This window comes from Apis mellifera, linkage group LG13 (genome assembly GCF_003254395.2).
Source record: "Apis mellifera strain DH4 linkage group LG13, Amel_HAv3.1, whole genome shotgun sequence".
In the NCBI taxonomy this organism is placed as follows: Eukaryota; Metazoa; Arthropoda; class Insecta; order Hymenoptera; family Apidae; genus Apis; species Apis mellifera.
The window spans coordinates 4223709-4243210 of record NC_037650.1 but is presented as its reverse complement, the minus strand read 5'-3'; the positions used below and the strand labels follow the sequence as shown (position 1 = coordinate 4243210).

At 45.6% G+C, this 19502-nt stretch overlaps 1 protein-coding gene across 3 annotated transcripts in view; it reads right to left on the bottom strand.

The window, feature by feature from the left end:
• The window catches only part of LOC408411 (transcription factor Sox-2), a 90910-nt gene that overhangs the window by 37626 nt on the left and 33782 nt on the right, over positions 1–19502 (bottom strand). For all 3 annotated transcript variants that reach the window (XR_003305953.1, XM_026444696.1, XM_026444697.1), the window contains exon 2: positions 3844–3909. Coding sequence is in view for 2 of the 3 variants with exons in the window: in XM_026444696.1 (XP_026300481.1) it covers positions 3844–3909 (66 nt within the window). In the remaining variant the exon portion in view is untranslated. The remainder of the gene's footprint in view (positions 1–3843; positions 3910–19502) is intronic.

Genomic DNA, 19502 nt, shown 5'->3' with positions numbered 1-19502 from the left:
AGGGAGGGGATTCCTCGTTGTTCAGTAGAGTTTCTGAGCGGAGCGAAAATCGTCCCGATAAATCAAGGCCCCCTTTCCTTCGCGCAGGAAGAATTCAATCGGCCATTTATTCCCCTACCGTGGTAATTAATTATTAATTAGGATTACAGCCTCGACCCCGTAGGGCTGGCTGCCTCTCGACGACGTAACGACTTCCTTCATCTCCCCCTCCCCCGGTGGCAAGATAAACGAGTGAAGCCCGCTAGAAGACTGCTAAGTAACTCCATGAATTTTCCGCCCTCCGTGCCCTCGGGGGTGTAGCTTCTAATCGTCCCCATCTCCCGGCCACACCCTCGTCGTCCTCGTCTTCGTCGCGAGATCTGACCACCGAGAAGATCCTCCTCTCCTTCTCTTTCTCCCGTTCGGGCAAAATAAATATCGCCTTCTTCGTTCGTATTCTCTCCTTCCTCTCTCTCTCCCCCTTGGACGACTTCAGCCCCATTCTTCGCGGCAAATGCGACGTTATACGCGTCTGAGGGTGGGTGTCCAGGACGAGGTTTAACGAATCTCGAAATGCCTTCCGGCACGCGATCTTTTTTCCTCTTCCTTCTCTTCTCCTCCTTTTCTCTCGAACCGTTTCCGTCTCCCCTCTTTTATTAAGAAGATTTCATCATTGCAAATCGTTGGATACTTGTATAGATATTACAATTTGCAGAAGATTTACGTAGAAAATTGTAGAGATTAATCGACCGCTTTCTTTTTCTTACGAAAAAAAAAAAAGAAAAAACAAAATTGCAGCGACGAGGATGGAAGGTCGCGTGTCAAAATTGAGATCGGCGCGGGGAGGAGGGGTAGGCGGGAAGAAAATGGCCGGCAGGAAACGAAGGGCGCGAAAGGAGGGAAGCGGAAGTAAATCGTGCAACCCCCGTGACGACGTCGCGCGATGACAAACGAGCGCGTCGACGTCATCGCGCAAGAAACGCCATCGGCGACATCTGATAACGGCCTTAATCGCATTAAGGCCCGAGAAACCACCCCCGCCCTCCCCCTCCTGCCAACGATCCTGCCTTCTCCCGAACCGCCACCCCCGCTGGCGGTGATCGTGTGTCCCTAATGTCCCGAGAAAAGCAACGCCGCGATTGCGGATAAATCGACCATCCCCCCTCCCCTCCTTTCATCCCTCCTCGACAAACTCGCCTAAATATATATTTCTTTGCTCTCCCCAGGTTCCAAGCGGTTTCTCGCCGATACGAATGAACGGGCGAAACACGCGTCAACAAATTTTTCACCGGGTCAACGCTTTAATCATCCCTCCTCTTCTCTCTTATTCTTTTCTTATCCGTTTCTTCGAGAGCGTGCGTTTAAAAAAAAAGAAAGAGAGAGAAAAGAATCTGAAGGGATAACGTGGGTTTTTAAATTATTTATAGATGACGAGATTTCGAACAACTTTTTCCTTGTATATATATATATATATGTGTATGTATGTATGTATATAGAGTCAGTCAGTTTTCAAGATATTTGTCAAAATGGCTGTTAATACTACAATGAATTTTGCTTTAAGTACGCGTGTATAGCAGCGTGTGCGTCATATGTAATCGTCAGTTATTATTAGGTATGCATCACACTTGGTATTTATCGTTGTTATTTTGTTCATTGTAATTTCGATCGTCCAAGGATTTTATAATTTATTTTCGCATTCCATGAATTCGAAGAATGGATAAATACCGGGCGTGATAATTATCTCGAAATTATCGCTCGATTTTAATTTAGTAACAGCGGTTATTTTGTCTTCCCTTCCTTTTTCTCTTCTTTCCTCGCAAATAATTCTCGACGACAAGGATCGATCGATCGATCGTTATCCAAAAGTTTGCGAAACTTTTCGGGAAAATTTCCACCCTCCTCGTGGAGAGTGCGGGCAATCGGAGGGATTGAAAAATCACGCGGCGAACGACGGTGGTGGACGACGAGAGAGGAGGTGGAACAGGAGGAGAGGGGCAAACAACGGGCAATCCTCCCTTGCCAGGTACAATACGACGTTTCATTATTAAAACTGGTTGCTTGGAGGCGAGCGTGGTTCAAATTAAACCTGCAAATATTTGGATATTTTATTTTCGGGCCGCGAGAGAGAGAAAAAGAGAGAGAGAGGGTCCGGTTCCAGGGGCGTTTTGTTACCTATTCGCTGGCCGGCGAGTTTAATTCGTTTCGTTATAAATACATCAGCAGCGGTCGGAGCTGGGAAATTACCTTTGCCGGCATAATGGCAAAAAACACGAAAACGAGCGCGGAAATAACACAGGGGCGTGTGGGGTGGGCGCGCGGGGACCGATTGAATTTTGCGCCTGGCCACGGGTTGAATTATGAAAAATCGGTTCGATATTTCGAGTCTGCCGTGCAAAATCGGCCCGACCACCGTTCGTTAAAATTCATGCGCGCAATTTGGACTGAATCGCGGCCCTGTTTGTTTCCTTGCCAGCATATTTACGGCTGATCCGGCCGGTTCCTGTTCGCAACGCGAAAACTACGCCTCCCTCTCTCTCTCTCTGGGAATGCACCGTTCCGCGAATTATCGTTCAATTAAGCCGAAAACCAGCGCCCGATCGACCGTTCCTCCACCTCGCTAATGATTCAATTTGAAAGGAATTTTTTTTAAACCCTCCTCTCTCCTCCTTTCGCGTTTTTTAACTGCCAGAAAGAGAGACATTTTTTTCCCCCCACGATGAAAAGATTTCCGGCGATTTTAAGCGCAAGATATAAAGAAGATAAGAGGAAAAAAGAGTGGCCGAGTCGTGGCCATTCAATATCAACGGAGACGCCGTATTGTTGTAACGAGGATCGAGGAAGAGTTTGACGAGAAGAAAGAGAGGAACGCGTCTCTCCGCGCGTTGAACGAACCTGTCTCTTTTTTAACGGGAGTTAATCGGAGAATCTCGTTCGATCCGTGAAAACGTATCGCGTTAATTCGAACCAGAAATACAAGTTTCGATCGACTCCGATACTTCGTTTCCGATGCAACTTTTTCGATACAAATCTTGGATCCTCTTCTTTCTTTATTAAATCGATCCCTAGACAGACGAGAAGAATAAAATGGAAGGAGGATGTTTAAAAATCTATGATGATTACATAATGAACGCAACAACAACAACAACAAGAACGACAAGAAGAACAAGAACGTGAGAACAAGAAGCGATAATCGCAAAAGTTGAGCTTGGTTTCGAAGAATCGATTCACGCCTGGTTAGCATAAAGTTGAACCGACCTGGCTTGACCTGACACACAAAGAGTTCCTTTACTCTTGTAATAATTATGTTCCTTTCATCTCCACCGCTATTTAAATATAAAACGACGGCCGAATAACAGTGAATCGCTCAGACACCAGGCTCCTGCCTACTCTCTGCCCGTTCCTATCTCAAAACTTTTCCGTTTTCTTCACTTCACAGTGTTCGCGATTTCGTCGTGACAATGAAAAGGTATCGGGATAATGGATAGAATTACTCGGTAAAGGAAAGAAGAAGAAGGAAAGAAAAGAGTGCGTGCGCGAGTATAGAAACTCCCGGCGAGTATAGAATTGCCGGCGAGAAGGAAGGGAAGGTTGAACGATTATCTAAAAAGGTGGCTGGCCCCGGTAGGTGGACGCGTCGTCGTACACGGAGCGATTTGTACTTAATTAAGATTACGCGCCGATGAGAACACGCGCGGCACGCGAGCCAAGATATTCGAGGGAGATTAGGGGGCGACGCTTATGCGTCTCGGCTCGAACGTGAACGCATTCTTGTGGCCGAGTCCCCGGGTAAAGTAAATTAACCCCCAATTCCGATTTCTTTCTCTTTTTTTTTTTTTTCTTTTTTATCTGATCGCGTTTACTCACCATGCCCGAACGGATTCCGAGTAACAGCCGGTTTCTGGATTCAACATTTTGCGCTCACTCTCGGCCCTGGAAACAGAGAAGAGAAAAAAATACGATTATTAATTAAGAAAATTGAATTCTCGGATCCCCCTTTGATCCGAAATTAATCATCACGTTGTGCCTCGCGTTATAATAAAATAATAATTCGATGAAATGTTTGAGTTCGAGAGAAAAAGTAACGAGTACGCTTGGAACACTGTATACACGTATGTATATATATATATATATATACAAACAGAATGCAGGTGATGCATCGTGAGACACGTTCACGAGACACGTTTAATAATTTTATGCTTCTCGCGAAGGACGTGTAACGTGATCATTATCATTTAAAAAAAAAAAAACAAATTTCAAGCATGAAACGAATTTCGAATACGAAATTTTGCTACACTATAGGTGTTATACTTTAGAGATCCTCGAAGTAATTCTTTCGAAGATTATCGAAGATTAAGCGTTCGATTAATTAATTATCGCTGTCAAGCATCTGTTCGTTATCGATATTTCATCTCGCCAATATGATCTCAAGTTGTCGTAAAAAAGAAAAGAAAAGAAAAGGAAGAAAAAAGAGGAAAAAGTATATACACACTCGTGAAAGTGCAACCAGTGCAACAACAACAACTGGTCATTATCAGCGCCGACAAAACTCGAGTGGGCATAGAACGGAGGACAAAGACGATGGACACGGAGGCGAGACGCGGACGGCACGTCGTCGAGCGGGACGACGTGTGTCGATAAATTTATTCGCATCGCGGTTGGTTTTACGATAAAACGAGCCACTGCTTTCGTCGGCCATTCACGGCGAACGATACATTATCCACGCGGGAAATTTATTCGACGCACACCCACCCAACCCATCCACCACCCTCCTCGATTCTTCTCCTTCTTCTTTTTCTCTCCCCCCTGTCGCGCTCTTTTTCTTCTCCCTCTTGTCTTTTTTCCCCTTCCCCTTTTCCGAATACCGCGAGTTTTCACCGTTATTGTCGTCCGTGTGTATCGTCGATTAAACCGTGTGTCAGCCTCCTCCCCCTCTCTCTCTCTCTCTCTCACGCAGAACAGAAACACGTTTCCGTGTTGCACCAACCACCACCACCATCACAACGAGGGGACAGATAAAAATGTGACGGCTGTCCTCGCGACGAGACAAGTTCGAGAGACGCGGATCGTGAAATTTCACGGGGTAATTTTTCCACGCTCGAAACTCTTGCATCCCTTTCGGTTCGGCATCGAGCGGAGCTGCCACTCTTCGACAGAAAATTGCACGGATCGTTTGGGTTTATTACACTTGTTGCTATCCTTCTTCCTTAATTCCTTAAATCGGAATTATGCACGTGAAACGCGCCCGTTTCTCCCGCCCTCTTATTTTTTTTCCTTTTCCTTAGCTCTTGGTTGGAGGGAAACGTATAAATATTTTATTCGATCAAATTGGATCACGGGGGAATTGCTCGTTATCTCTATTTCTCTCTCGCTCAAGCGAAACCATTTCTCTCTCCTTCTTTCCTCCCCCAAAAGGAGAGAAGATCCCGGGTAATCCTTTGATTCTTTGATTCTTCAATCGGCCGCGGGCTATTGTTTGCGTGTTGTGACAGCGCGCATTATCGGGCCCGATTATGAGCGTACGTATTAAGGGTGACTCGTGAGAACCCCATCTGGTCGTGTGGAAAGGGATCGTCGTGGCGGTCATCGAGGGTGGAAATCACTGCGCGCGCTTGCATTACGCGCCCGTGCACGCAACTTGCGTGACTATTCGTGTAGTTTGCGTAACTCTTCGTGTCGTACAGCCCTCTTCAACATGTTTCATTTTTCGTTCTTAGGTAAATATTTGATATTCACGGAAGAATTTTTATTTAATTCTACTTAATTTTCCTTCTTTATTTATTTGTCTATTTTTTTGTTGGTCAAAAAAGTATCGATCGTTTGAAAATTGAAGAGGAAGAGGATGATAGGAGTGTTGAATGGAGTTTCCTTTTCTTTTTTTCTTTTCTCTCTCTTCAAGCTCTGTCCCCTTATTTGCGTGTGGAACGATGTATAATTATTGCACGAGACTGTACATTGGCGCGCGTATGGGAATGCGAATTCTACTGCGGTACCACGCAGTGGTAATTCCGAGGGGTCGGCAGGAATGTGATTTTTGGCTACGAGGGTGAACCGCCCCCTCCAGCTATGCGTCCAGGTTTGCGCGTGACGTTTGAACCCGTCGATTCTTTGCGGTTTCTTTTTTTTTTTTTTTTTATTACCACTCATCCAAACACCCCTCCTTCCACTATAAAATTATTCACTGTGAAAAATCACGAATAACTCCTTCCCTCCTTTCCTCAAAACAAAAATATCATCATCATTGTTCGCTGTATCAGACAAATCGAGATACATGGATCGATCTCGTTCAAGAAAAACAGTTCAGAGCATGAAAGATCCCTTTTTCTTTTTTTTAAAATGAAGAGAGACGAATATTCCGAAAGAGAAAGGAGAGACCCCTCCTCCTCTTCCTCCCTGTTGCATAATTTCGGCGTGGAATATTGTCGAATTTGATCCCGCGAGGAAACGGGCGAAAGAGAAACGGTAACGAAAAGGAATCGCTGATGCGTCGGCGATGCTTGTGTTCCCGGAACACCATCGTGGAACGTGACGAGCGGCTCTTAATTCACGTAACCGGAGAAGGATCGCCCGTGCTCCGATAGGAACACGGAGTTTACACGGGCGGGCGGATCGGATCGCGTTTCAATTCGTCGACAGGTTGCGAGAATAATGCTCGCGGCCGAAATCGCGAGACCGTTCCGCGAGGGCTTTCAATTATGCAACCGCGGCCAAACGGGGAATAAAATTTCGCGCACCACCCGAAAATCCAAATCGATCGTGCGCGCCCGGCTTTTAATCAAAAATCAATCGAGCCGCTTTCATCGGCGGGAAAGTAATTAGACGATGCATGATTAAAAGGGAGATTGGAGGGGTTGGAGATTGGGAAAATGAAATGGATTCGAAAAAAAAGGAGAAGAAAATCTCGATTGCTTCCGATTCGAAGAGAGAAAAATTTTCTCGGCCAGATTTCCTTCGTGTTATTCCCTCCTCCCCTCGGTTGCCGTTTAATAAATTCTAACCGTGGCTATTTGTCAAGTCTGTCGATGGTTAATGACCAGCCGTCAGCAGGAGGGTATTTCGTCCTCTCCTCTGTCTTGGAGGGTATCGTGAGAGACGAGCAGGTGAGGGAAGAGGGGGCGAGCCGAAGCGAGACGGAGCGAAAATTTCAGAGGCTCGTACGCCGGTTGGTACCTTTCGTTCTCCAACCATTTGTCAAGGTGACAAGGCAATCTCACCCCTCCGCGCTATCACCCCTTCCACGAAACGCGAATTCGTTCGCCAGTTACGTCGATGTCATCGATCAAAGTTATTCGAAGATTGGATGTCCGCGCTGTTATTGCGACGAAATACCGTTTTTCTTTCTTTCTTTTTTTTTTTTCTTTGACCGAATTTTTCGAGATATTTTATATATATGTGTGTATGTGTATATGTGCGTGTATTTCGAAGAGAGAAAGAAGAAAATTAAATTTGGACGAGGAGGTTGAGTCGCGTCTCCCCGCGAGAAAGAGGAGTCAGGGGTTTCAGAGAGATTGTAGGAACGAAGGAGGGAAGAGGATTCGAGGACCGATCTACCGGCAATCCGGCTAAAAGTCGTCGACTTGAAATATCGTGTTCCTCGCGACGTAATCGTTACACTCAGGAAGAGTGGTTGCCTCATCCAGCTAAACGGCAAACGCCTCTACTTCCATTAACCCGGGGGGAAGAAATAAAAAATAAGGAGTAAAAAACGAAGGGAAACGCGAAAAAGACTCGAAGGAAAATTCTTCGCGACAGATCTTCGGTGTATTTTGCGTTTATATTATTATATGTGAAACATGATATAACAATTCGTTCAGGATTGAAGAATATCAAGGAAATCAACGCGAGATTCGAAATCGACGATATGAGCTCGAGATGAATACGCGTTTTCCCTCGATACGCACGAGGAGAGAATGTCCATCGCCTCTCTCGATTTTCCACGGCTACATTTTTTCTTTCTTTCTTTCCTTTTTCCAACAGGAAAGAGAGTCGAATCGATCCATGTTAATAATCGTCGAGTGGTACGCAAGTACCGTGTCCCCAGTCAGATAATCACTGTACTTAAGGGGAGTGCTCGCTCCACCCGTGACCGGGTTCCCACAACCTCGCCGTCATTAAACGACCAGGCGAATCACGTCGCTCTCCGCCATGTGATCAACCGTTTTGGCAGGTGGTGCGCCCATGGGTTTTCTCATAAAATGGCCGACTGCCCGCGCATCGATTACTTTCTTCATTCACAACTCCTATCCCTATATATACGATCGACGATAATGAATTTTTCCTTTCTTTTCTTTTTTTTCAATGAAACTAGATACATATATATGTGTACATATGTACACGTTATCGTATCGATTTTAATCACGCATGGGGAGTAATTAAGTAGACCGGAATCGGGGGCAGCCCCGATATATAAAAGCGAAGTGGAAACGAAGCGACCTCGTGTCGTTCCGCATCGAGGAGTGGAAGGTGGGGAAGAACGACACGACTTCCTTCGTTGCTCGACTCGCGCGACTCGTCGGCCCCGTGTAACAAATCGACCTTTTAATCACGAGCGCCTCCGCTCATTTCTAGCTCTAATGGGGAGGAGAGGCGGCCCCTCTCTTGTTTAGCCGCTAATGCGGTAGCTGGCCGGCCAATTTCACGGGGCTTCGGCGACGGGTTTTGTTCCAGCCTCGAGCTCCAAGTCCATTAGCAGTTTCGCACTCGGGGAACGTACCCTTTTCGTCACCCTTCGATCCCGTCAGGATCGTTTTCTCGGCCAATATTGTGGACGCGTACGAGCCACTCGTACGCTTCGAGTGGCTCGTTCGTCACGAGGGAAGAAGAAGAGAAAAGAGAAAAGAAGGAAGAGGATGTTTGGAAATCGGAGGAGGGCGTCCGTTTCGAAAATTTGGGAAGGAATTGTGTCCGGTAAATTGGAAAATGGGCTAATAGCGGCGGGGATGAATTATAACAGGAAGAAGGAAAACGAATCCGCAGGGGCGTAGATCGATCGGGGAGGGGGGGGGGCGAAAGAGCGGAGCGGGACGGGCGGAGGAAGGAGGATCCACGGATCCATGGATCCGAAACGTGACGGCGCTCGGCTGAGCGTGTATCCCACCTGAAAACAGGAAACCGGGGGTTCCCCTGCGTAGAGAGAGAGAAGGCAAGCCTACCGGAACACCGGAACCGGAAGGGTGCGGAACCTAGGCGACCGACGACAGTGGCGGACAGTGCCGGCTCGCACTGATTACCCGCTGATGAAACGTACCGGCTCGTTGACTTCGGCCAGGGTCGCCATTAGGTACGCCCCTGAGATCCCCCCCCTTCCTATGAACGACGTAAAAATCCGTGCGAAAAATCCGTAACTGACTTGCGTAACTTGATAATAAGAGTGAGAGAGAGAGAGAAGAAGAAGAAAAAGGTAAAAATAGAAAAATAGAAAATTAAGTGTTCGTTCGTGGATGAAATAATTCGACGGCTCCGATCAATGAATCGTTTAAATTAAATATTAATTTTTAACATCGCGAGACGAATGTTACAACCGTGGAAATAATTTTAAATGACGATTCCATTTATCGTCGATATGTCATATGCCTGTTTCTGATCCGGCCATTTTTTTTTTTTCTTTTTTTTCCTTCTTTTTTTTTTTTCTTTTTTTTTTTTTACTGCTTCACGGTTTCACGCGACAATGGGACGCGCGCGTGTTTTTTAGGCTCGGCCGATGGGAAAAAGCGATCGCGGCCGGAAGTGGAAGTGGAAGTGGAAGTGGAAGTGGAAGTGGAAGTGGAAATTGAGGCAATGAGAGCGTTGCCCGGCGAACCTCTTATCGAGATATCGCCGGTTTCTCGTTTCCGCAATTTCCTATCTATATCGGCTGGTTTCGCACGGCCCCCAATAAAAATATACCTCGAGTTTCCACGAGAGATCCGCCCGCATCGCATCGATCCGAATATTTCAATCGGTTATCGCTTCGACGGTAGAAGATCGTTTAAAAATTCGTTTCGCCTCACCTTACCTCACCCCCTCTTCCCTCCTAGCCCTCTCCTCCTTCTCCGTCCTCGATGGCTTATTATCTTAAGCTTCGAACCGATAAGATTTTACCGTCTGGTTTTTCACGGTCGTTGAATGACTCGCGATGAATTCAACCGATTATTAATCTCATTAATCTCAATAATCGTGTTATGACCGCGTACGATTAAGCGAATCAACTAGTTCCGCGAGTAATCGTATAGCGGAGAGAGAGAGAGAGAGAAAAAGAGAGAAAGAGAATAATATTCCGTTCAAGTTTCGAGAGGCGAGAAATCGAATTCAATTTGTTATCTCTAGAAATCTCGTAGGTTTTTATATAACAAATAATTTCATAAACACATTACTCGATCGATTTATTCCCCCTGTATCAAGGCTGGGGAAAAATTCGGATCGGGAAATCCGTTTGCGGAGAGGGGAGGGGAGGGGGGAGATGTTTGGACGGCAGAAATCGTCCGTTCGACGATCGGAGGGTCCTCTCGTCGCGCGTCTTGCCGTGCTCCAACAGTCGCGGAGGGGGTGAGAGCGGGGCGAGAGAAGAGAAATTCACCCTTGCGGCAACATTGCGAGAGAGCACACCTGGCCGAGGCTGCAGCTGCAGCCACAGCCCCCCCGTCACCGACATGGGGATGAAAAAGGGGAGGGAAAAACGAGCGCACCGGCGGAGGGTCGTTGCGGGGCATCACGGGTTCCACACTGGCCCGCTCGAAGGGGGAGGTTAGTCTGGATGGATGCTGAGATTTCAGTTACTCAGCGTTCGCTAGCCAACGATTTCCAGCCTCCAACGAGCCAGTAAAAATGAATAATTGTTTTTCTTCTTCTTTTTTGTTTCTAATTCTCTACCGTTTTCGTTAGATGTTGCAAACGTGTGTATTCGTTCTTTAATTCTTTGATTTTGTTCGTTTCGTCGAGTGAAAAGCAATATCCTCTCGAGATGTTGGATATCTTTCGCAAAAATCTATTTTCTAAAAGTCGAAATTCTAAAAATATTGATTATTAAGTTATAAATTCAAGAAGCGAGATTACGATGGTGTCTCGTTCTATTTTTATTTCGCTTCGAACGAACAAAAATAATTTCGTATATCATAATTTTTGTTTTAGAATCGAAAAATGTCAAAGATAAATAAACGTTTCAAATTAAGATGTTTATACGTTGGATTAAAATTTTTTTCTCAGGCATGCATTTCGCTTTGAGAGAAGTGTTTGCATGTCGAAAATTTATCTCGCGCGTATATTTATATTGTTTCCAAACGAAACGAGGCGTTCGAATCTGACGATTGGAATCGACTCTACTTAATCAAATCTCTCTCTTAATTGATTCGAACGTCCTCTCTCTCTCTCTCTCTCTCTTTCTCTCTGTACGCAAGAACCACCAGTGCAGGTGAATTTATTCAAATGCCGATCAATTCAGAAGGATGACACTCATCGACACGGCGGTTCCAGCACTTCTGCCTCTCTTTTTTCCCTCCTTTGTCATCCGCGTTACGATCCTTTTGTAAGCCCGCCTCAGAAGGGGCGGCCGGAACAATGATGCACGATTCGAGAATTTGTTTATAAATGACGGAGCGCATCGTCTTTCGAGGATATCTGCTGATGAAATCCGTCCAACGGAGAAGATTTCTCGTGGAGAGGGATCAAAAATCGAATTCATACGTGAATCTTCTTGATAAGTGAAACAAACGAAAATCGAATTTATATGTACTTTCGATAAGTAAAAGAAACACAATTATAAAACAAAGAAAAAGAAGAAAATCCATATTGATCGTGCATGCATCTCTCGGTAATATTTGCTGAATGAAATCCGTCTATAAAAGGAAAAGAAATTCGTACTGAAAATCGAATTAATAAATAATGAATTAATAAAATATGAATTTTCGTTAAGTAAAAGAAACAATTATAAAACAGAATAAAGGAAATCCAAATTGATTGTGCATACGATGCACCTCATCTTTTAATAATATCTGTTGATGAAATCTGTTTGCAAGAGGAGGAAGATTGCACCGAATATGAATCGAATTCATATGAATTTTCCATAAGTAAAACAAATAAAAATTCAATTCATATATGAATTTTCGATAAATAAAATAAACAATTATAAAAAACAGCGAAAAATTCGTATGATCTTTCGATGAAATTCGTCTGCAAGAAGAGAAGGACTGCATCGAAAATCGAATTAATATGAATTTTCGATGAGTAAAAGAAACAATTACAAAAATGGAGAGAAAAGAAAATCCAAATTGATTGTGCATACGATGCACCGCATCTTTCTATAATATCTGCCGATAAAATCTATTCAAGAGGAGAGGGACTGCATCAAAAATCGAATTCGTACGAATTTTCGATAAGTAAAACAAATAAAAATTTAATTCATATATACGAATTTTCGATAAATAAAATATACAATTATAAAACAGCGAAAAATGCATATGATGCATCTTTAGAGAATATCTATCCATGAAAACCATCTGAAAAAAGAGGACTGCGCCAAAAATCGAATTCGTACGATTTTTCAATAAGTAAAACAAACAAAAAATATATATATAATATAAAACAATATAAAACAACAAAAAAAATCCCAAATGATTGTGCATACGATGCATACGATGCATACGATGCACTAGAACGCCTATACAAAAAAAAAATAATATCATATACGGATATTTTTTCGTCTTAATAATTTATAATATATTATAATTTGAGAAAAATTTATTACACGATCGTACGCGTCGATAGAAAGACAGATAACAACGCAAGCGTCGAAATATAGCGCTACACAATATTTACATACGTAGCGCACGTATTATTTATATTCGGAGCGAACGAAATATTTCGGAAAGATTATTCGTTAAGCGACACGCCCAAAGACGCGGGTTTGTTTATTAACAAGGCACAAGTTCGTCGTGCGTCGTGCGAGTCGCATGTTACGATACTCGCGTCGCGAAATATTTCGTCGTATATAATATTTTATCGCGTCGCGGGTGAACTCGTGGGTGATCGAAAACGGTTAAAAAAATAGGATACAGGATACGATACGTTGAACCGATTATTTAAAATAAAGGAAAGAGGGAGAAGAAGAGGAGCGTGCAACGAAATTAAATATAATTGTTTACGAGTAAACAATCACGTAGATTCGAGATATTTTATATCTTATCGAGAAAAAGTTTCTACATAGTTTCCACGATAAGCGGCGGAAAATTCCAATTTTACGTAGTTTATTACGCGTAATAATATCGTGGAAACGAACTATGGAGTTTCTCGGTCACCATTTGGACAATTGTTATTATTATCGGGGGAGTAGGGGGAATACGGGGGTGGGTGAAAAATGTTTGGTGGCCGGCCGAGGTCTCGGCATTAATCCGAGAGACAAAGGAGGAGCAATTACAAAAGAAGAAGCGTGTCCGCCTCGAGGAAGAAGATCCGGAAGCCTAAGTTTATTTACATTACAGTGGCACGGCCGGTCTCTCGCTCCTTTTGTCGGCCTCGGCGTAATGCATATTAATAGGAAATAATCCCCCGCCCCCTGGAAAAGGGGGTTGCGGGTGGCCACGTAACGAAGGACTCATAGAAAAGCCACCGAAGAGAACCGTTCTGCCAGATACAACGTCATCTCTCCGCGCGTCACGTGGAAATTTCCTGACGAATTCCACCACCCCTAAAATATAAATATTCATAGACGCGCGACTGAATTTTTTATTTCGATCTCTTCAAATCCTTTTCTACTTTTTGAAAATACATACATATATATAATAAAAATATGATACAATGTATCTCTAGTTTGAATAATTGTCGATACGATAATTCGAGACGGTTGTATTATCGAATTGTTTTCACTTTGGTCAGGGACGAAAAAAAAGTTTGAATAAAAGGAAAAAAAATTAGGTCGGGCAGAAAGACACAGAGGTAGAACGGGGCCGGTGAATGAAAGGAGCTGGTAAATCCTGCAAGCATGAACGGTGAAATCGCTGAGCCAGCTACACCTCTTCGCAACTACAACCTTCTCGTGCCAGAGAAGAAATCCTACTTCCGAGAATTTCAGCCAGAGAAGCAACTTTCCTTTCTCTCTCTCTCTCTTTCTCTCTCTCTCCCTCTCTCTCTCCACGGTCAGGATTATCTTCCCACGGGACTTTGGACCGGGAACAATTACCAGTCTCTCGAAAATCCATCGCGGAAGAAAGAGTTGAAAACCAAAAAAGAGAAAGAAAGAAAGAAAAGGAAAACTCTCCTCTTCCACGATTGCGACTACGATTCTCGTTTAATCTACGAGCCGAGCTTTTGGCGTACGCACGTTTCGTGTCGCGTTTTCGAAGAATCGCGAGAAGATTCGTCTCATCGCTAATCGCGCGCGGAGAGAAAGGGAGAGAAGAAAGCAGAGTTTGCCAGAGCTGTTGGTCGCTGGTTGTCGCGGAGGAATCGGCACAGCCGTGCACGGCTCGGTTCGACCGACTGCAAGTACGAAACACCTCTGTTCAAATATTAACACGGGAAACAGAGGAGATTCTCAGAGCTTGCTTGGTTTCGTAACACCGGTAGCCGAGTTTACACGTTTACCCGGAGGTTATCCGTACACCGTGTTTGCCGACACCTCGCCGCGTACGTGCAACTTATACGCGGTCCACGCCCACGCGTTTCCAGCCAGCCTCGCGCGATTCGATATTTAACGTCTCGATGGTAATCTGGTGCCGGCCAACTTTGCCCCCCCTTTTTCAAATTCAAATTCGATCTCAAAAATCCATCAATTCAAACGTTTCCGATTTGAATTTGAAATTTAACCTTTTTAAAGAGAAAAAAAGAAAGGAAGAGAGAGAGAGAGAAACTGGTGGCTCGTCCACTTTCCTCTTTCTTTCGAGAGACGAAAGTAACGCAGATCGTAAAAGGCGAAATTCGACAGTTGCAGGATGTGGTGGAGGTCGGTCAGGTACCCGTTCGAATGGTGGAAAAAAAATCACCGATCCACCGACGCGTACAGAAGAAGGATCGGGCAGACAGTTGGGCGCCCAAACCTCGTACCGGGAAGGTCCTACGCGAGGACCTCAGGTAGCCTCCTGTCCCTAACAACCTTCGAGTCCCCCTCCGCTTTCGAGTTGGAGGGGAAGCGAGGGGAGGCCCTATCCCGGTCTATCCTCGTCAACACCCTGATCTCTTCCTCCCCTTCGAGCCTCTCTCCTCGGCGAGAGAGGAGAAGCGCACCTGGTCGCCGCGCAGAGAGCCTGATCCTGGTCAGGGTTGGTTGGCAGAGGATGCTCGGACTCGATCTCTTGATGATTTTCCGCTCTCGATACGAATCTATCTCGGTGTTAGCTTTTTTATTTCTCCTTTTTACGAAACCGTTTTACGCGCGAAGACACGGTCGAGAGACTCTGATCCCGTTCTTTTCTCTCGACGATTAATTTCAATCTTCGAATAATTTTTTCGAAATAATTGTTTTCGAAAAATTACCGAGAGATTCTTTTTTCTTTCGCTTCTTTTCAAGTGTTGAGTTTAGAACGATATAAAATTTTATTTCATTTCATTTTATTCCGCGCATTCTTTTCCCGATTCTCGAGAAAAGTTGTATCTCTGATTTTCTGCAACTCGGAGAGGTGGAGTGGAGGGAAAGTTTTCACGAATCCGTCGAGGTCCTTCCCTCAGGTCGAGTTCATTCGAGCGACGAGGCTGAGGTTGACGCCTCGTCGGCACGATGCTTGTACCTGGTAACCTGAAATTGGTAATCATACACCGGGACAAACCGAGAACCGGCAGCCTCGAGCGGGTGGCGCGCTCGAGAGACGCGCTACAGGGGCGGCAGCCAGTAAGAAAGAGAAAGGGGGAAGGACTGGTGGTTTCTCGTTACAGAGCTTCCTGTATGGAAATCACAGGAATACCAGCAGGTCCTCTCTCTCTCTCTCTTTCTCTATTTCTCCTCCACGAGGAAGTGGGAGGCACAATGATCTCAGATTCGAAATCAAATCTAGGCTGTATAACCCTCCCCTCCTCCTCCCTTCTCTCCTCCCCCTTTTCTCGATCTCGTCTCTTCCGGAACGAGTCTTCGAATCGATAAACCTGGGTAATCGATTTTCGAGCCGGTTTGCTTCGAGGAGAAAAAAAAGAAAAACAAGGAGAGAAAAGAGAATACTCGTTGCTCCATGCGCGACATGGACGAAATCATTTTCGAGCGAGAATTTTTTTTCTTCTTCCTTCTCTTTTCGCTTTAACGAGCGAGAGAGTATCTCGATTTCGTTGGTGGACGATAATTCGGTGGACGGAACCGGCGGTATCTCGACGTATCTCTCCGGGCCGATTTGCAAATTTAATTGACCGCAGAGGGGAGCGGTGTCGCGTCTGTACGATAATCGAATTAATTGAGGAACGATGAACCGTGGCGGGTGGGGGGAGAGAGGAATTGGAGCCGAGAGAGCGTGTGGCCGGTGAAAAGGAAACTTTGTTTCGATTCAGGAGCCACGGGGGTCCGGCGGGTCGAGCCTGAAACTCGTCTACAGGTCGTCTACGGCGAACAATTACTTTCCACTTGTCATGCTAATCGCACGTACGTGAGCACCCAGGGAATTCCACTTTGTGCGTGACGGCCTCTTTTTCATCCCGCCGCGTTCGCCGATATCGCTCGGCCACGACCGGCGGCCCCACGACCACGCGCGTTCTAACCCTTCCCGTCCGTGCTCCGAAAATTTTCGACAACGCTCCACAATTTCCAGGAATCTCGATCTCTATCCCTCCTCGTCGCTCTCTTCTTCTCTCGTCGTTTCGAGAATCGAATCGAATTAAAAAAAAAAGAAAGTCACAAACATCGAAAAATCCAATTGGATTTACCAAGAGGCCTTTCGAAATATCGACGAAAAATCTCCTCCTTGAGTGATTCTTTCTCGACGATGAAAAGAAGTTCCGAAACTGATTCTAGAAAATCTGAAGAACGTAATAGATAGGAATAAAGGAAGAGGAGAGGGGGTGGGCAATCATCTGTTCGAGTTAGCAACGAGAACTTCCTCCGACACGGTGTTTGTGAAGGAAAAGACCGATCATTCGTGTAACTAGCTTGGCTCGGAATGAAAAACAGGCGTGTTGCGCATATATATATATGTATACACACACACGCGCGCGCGATCCCGTTGGTATTGGTGTCCCTTGAACGGCCGGTATCTTGATAGCCATGCAAATGGCCCGGTGTCAGATCCTATCGTGGAGCCGCATAATCAAAAGCGGAGGCACGCAAGCGCGCGCGAACCCATCTGCCCCCCACTTTCCTGCCCGTCTCTCTCTCTCCCTGTCTCTTTCATTCCCTACCTACCCACACTTCCTCCCGTCTCTTTTTCGATTAGAAGAGATCGAAAAGCTCCAACCTCCGTCACAGTCCTCCGCCTACTGAATTAAGCGTGGTCGCGGGCCTGGCCTCGCCCAGAATCACGCAACTAACGCATGCGCACGATCGCATACGACCGTACAGGATTTCCTGCTGTAGATCTATACAAGATGATCTATACGGATCTCGATTCAGGTATCTCGCCCCCCCTCGAGATTATTTTTTTCCGTCGATCAGGATTTTTCTTCGGGAAAAATTTCACGAAATATATATATGTATTTGTCTCGAGATAAGGAAAACAATTGGAATTAGTTTTAGAAGAGAGAAAGAAAGGGGAGGGTTAGGAACGAAGTCGAAACAATTCCACGAATCTTTGTACCCCTGACAAGGAGGGGGGAAGGTAAAATAATTACGCGAGCTGGTCCAACACCAGCGTTCTTTATCTCGGTTAAGAAAATGTTTCACGGTCGAGGAAACGGTCTAGTTTGTTCGAGGAATTCGAGGAAACCGCGTTACTGGAAGCGGAGGAGGGTGGGAAAATAAAGATTCGAAGCGTGGCAAAATTTCGAAAGAGGAGACTCGAAACAGAAAAAAAGAAAAAATAAAACCTATTTGACGAGAAATCTGTCGAAACCGAAAATAAAAATGGACGAAAGGAAGAGAGTCCTCTTTCTCGAAGGAAGGAAGTAAGGAGGAGAAGAAGTCGGTTAGGATGGATGATTTTTCCTTCCCGTCTCTTTCAGCTCGTTCTCGTCCTACCTACAACGTTTTTCCCCCGATCTCTCTCTCTCTCTCTCTCTCTCTCTCTCCCTTTTTCTTCTCCCGGTTTCGTCTCGGTGCTCGGAACCAACGTCCCGAAGAGACGAAGATATTCCAGCTGAATTGCGCCTTCTCCTCCTCCGGCTATCGCGGGCCAGATCAAATGGCGGTATAAGAACGGAGGAGGTCTAAGAAATATGGTGGATTGGAGAGAGAGTGTGTAGCCAGGGATGAAATCCGGTAGCCGCCCGGTCACGTCGACCCAACCCGAGTTTGTGTTCGACAGGGCGCAAAACGGCTTCGTCGATTGCTGCGACGAGCCGGTTATTTCGATATTTCGATCCTCGCAGGCCTGGACCATCAGTTCCTCGTCTCGAAACGGAAAGAGAATCGACAATTCGGAAGGAAAACATTCCTTATATATATATATATATATATATATATATATATACGAATAAATAAACGCGATAATTGCGATTATACGTGAAACGAAGACGAAGAGTTCGAAAGGGTGCATCGATGCGTAAAGGGATGTGGGCGGTACGCGAGATAAAGAGAGAGAAAGAGAGAGAGAGATACGTCTCGCGATGGAGTTGTAATTTCCAGGCTGTCACGGCCACCTCGCGCGCCACGAGGCTGTCTGGGATCCGTTCGAGGAAGTGCAATTCCTCGGATTCCGTTAATGCTGCCTCGGTCCATCCCTCGTTTCCCTCGCTCGTATCGAAAAACGGCGATAAGAGGGCGGGGGAGGGGGGGCGATCGAGTTTGTCGCGAGCAAGTTACTACTCTTTCTCGGTAAAGGGAGATTTTTTGAAGAACAAGTTTCACCAAGTTTTTACGATTGCGATTCTCGTGGCAAGCACGAAGGGAAGTACGAACGATCCGCTCGCGAAGAGTGTGTGCCTTGCACCAGGACACGCCAATTACGGGCGCGATTTAAGGTTCATTACGCGAGACGGCGAGAGCGAGGCGGGGAAACGGTGAAAAAGGTTAAGAGGCCGGGTACGAGGGATTTTTAAGGTAAAAGCTCGTCGGTACGATTCGAGAAACCGAAACTTCCCCCTCGTAGAGAGGCGAATAAACGTCCCACAAATCGCGTTTCTCGCAACACGGGGAATAATCTCGTCTCGGGAAGAAATCCAGTGGAACGGCTTGTACACGGTTCTTGGAAGTTTGTCCTCCGATGGTTGTCGGAAAGGTTTACGGAAAGCCTCCCACGTGAAAATTACGTGACGGGTCTCCGCGAAGGGGATCCGATTTCCCTGTAATCAACGACTCCCGTTTCCTGTACGATGGCACGTGCCCGTTTTCGTGTAATTTCCCTCGGCCTCGCCTACGTGCTCCATGCCCGGCCATCGCTTACGATCGTTTAATTAATGCGCCGCGCCACGTGGCACGCTTTGCCTTTCGTCTCACGCGCATCGATACCTTCCTCTCGATAATTCGAAATCAGGGGGGAGAAATGCCGACC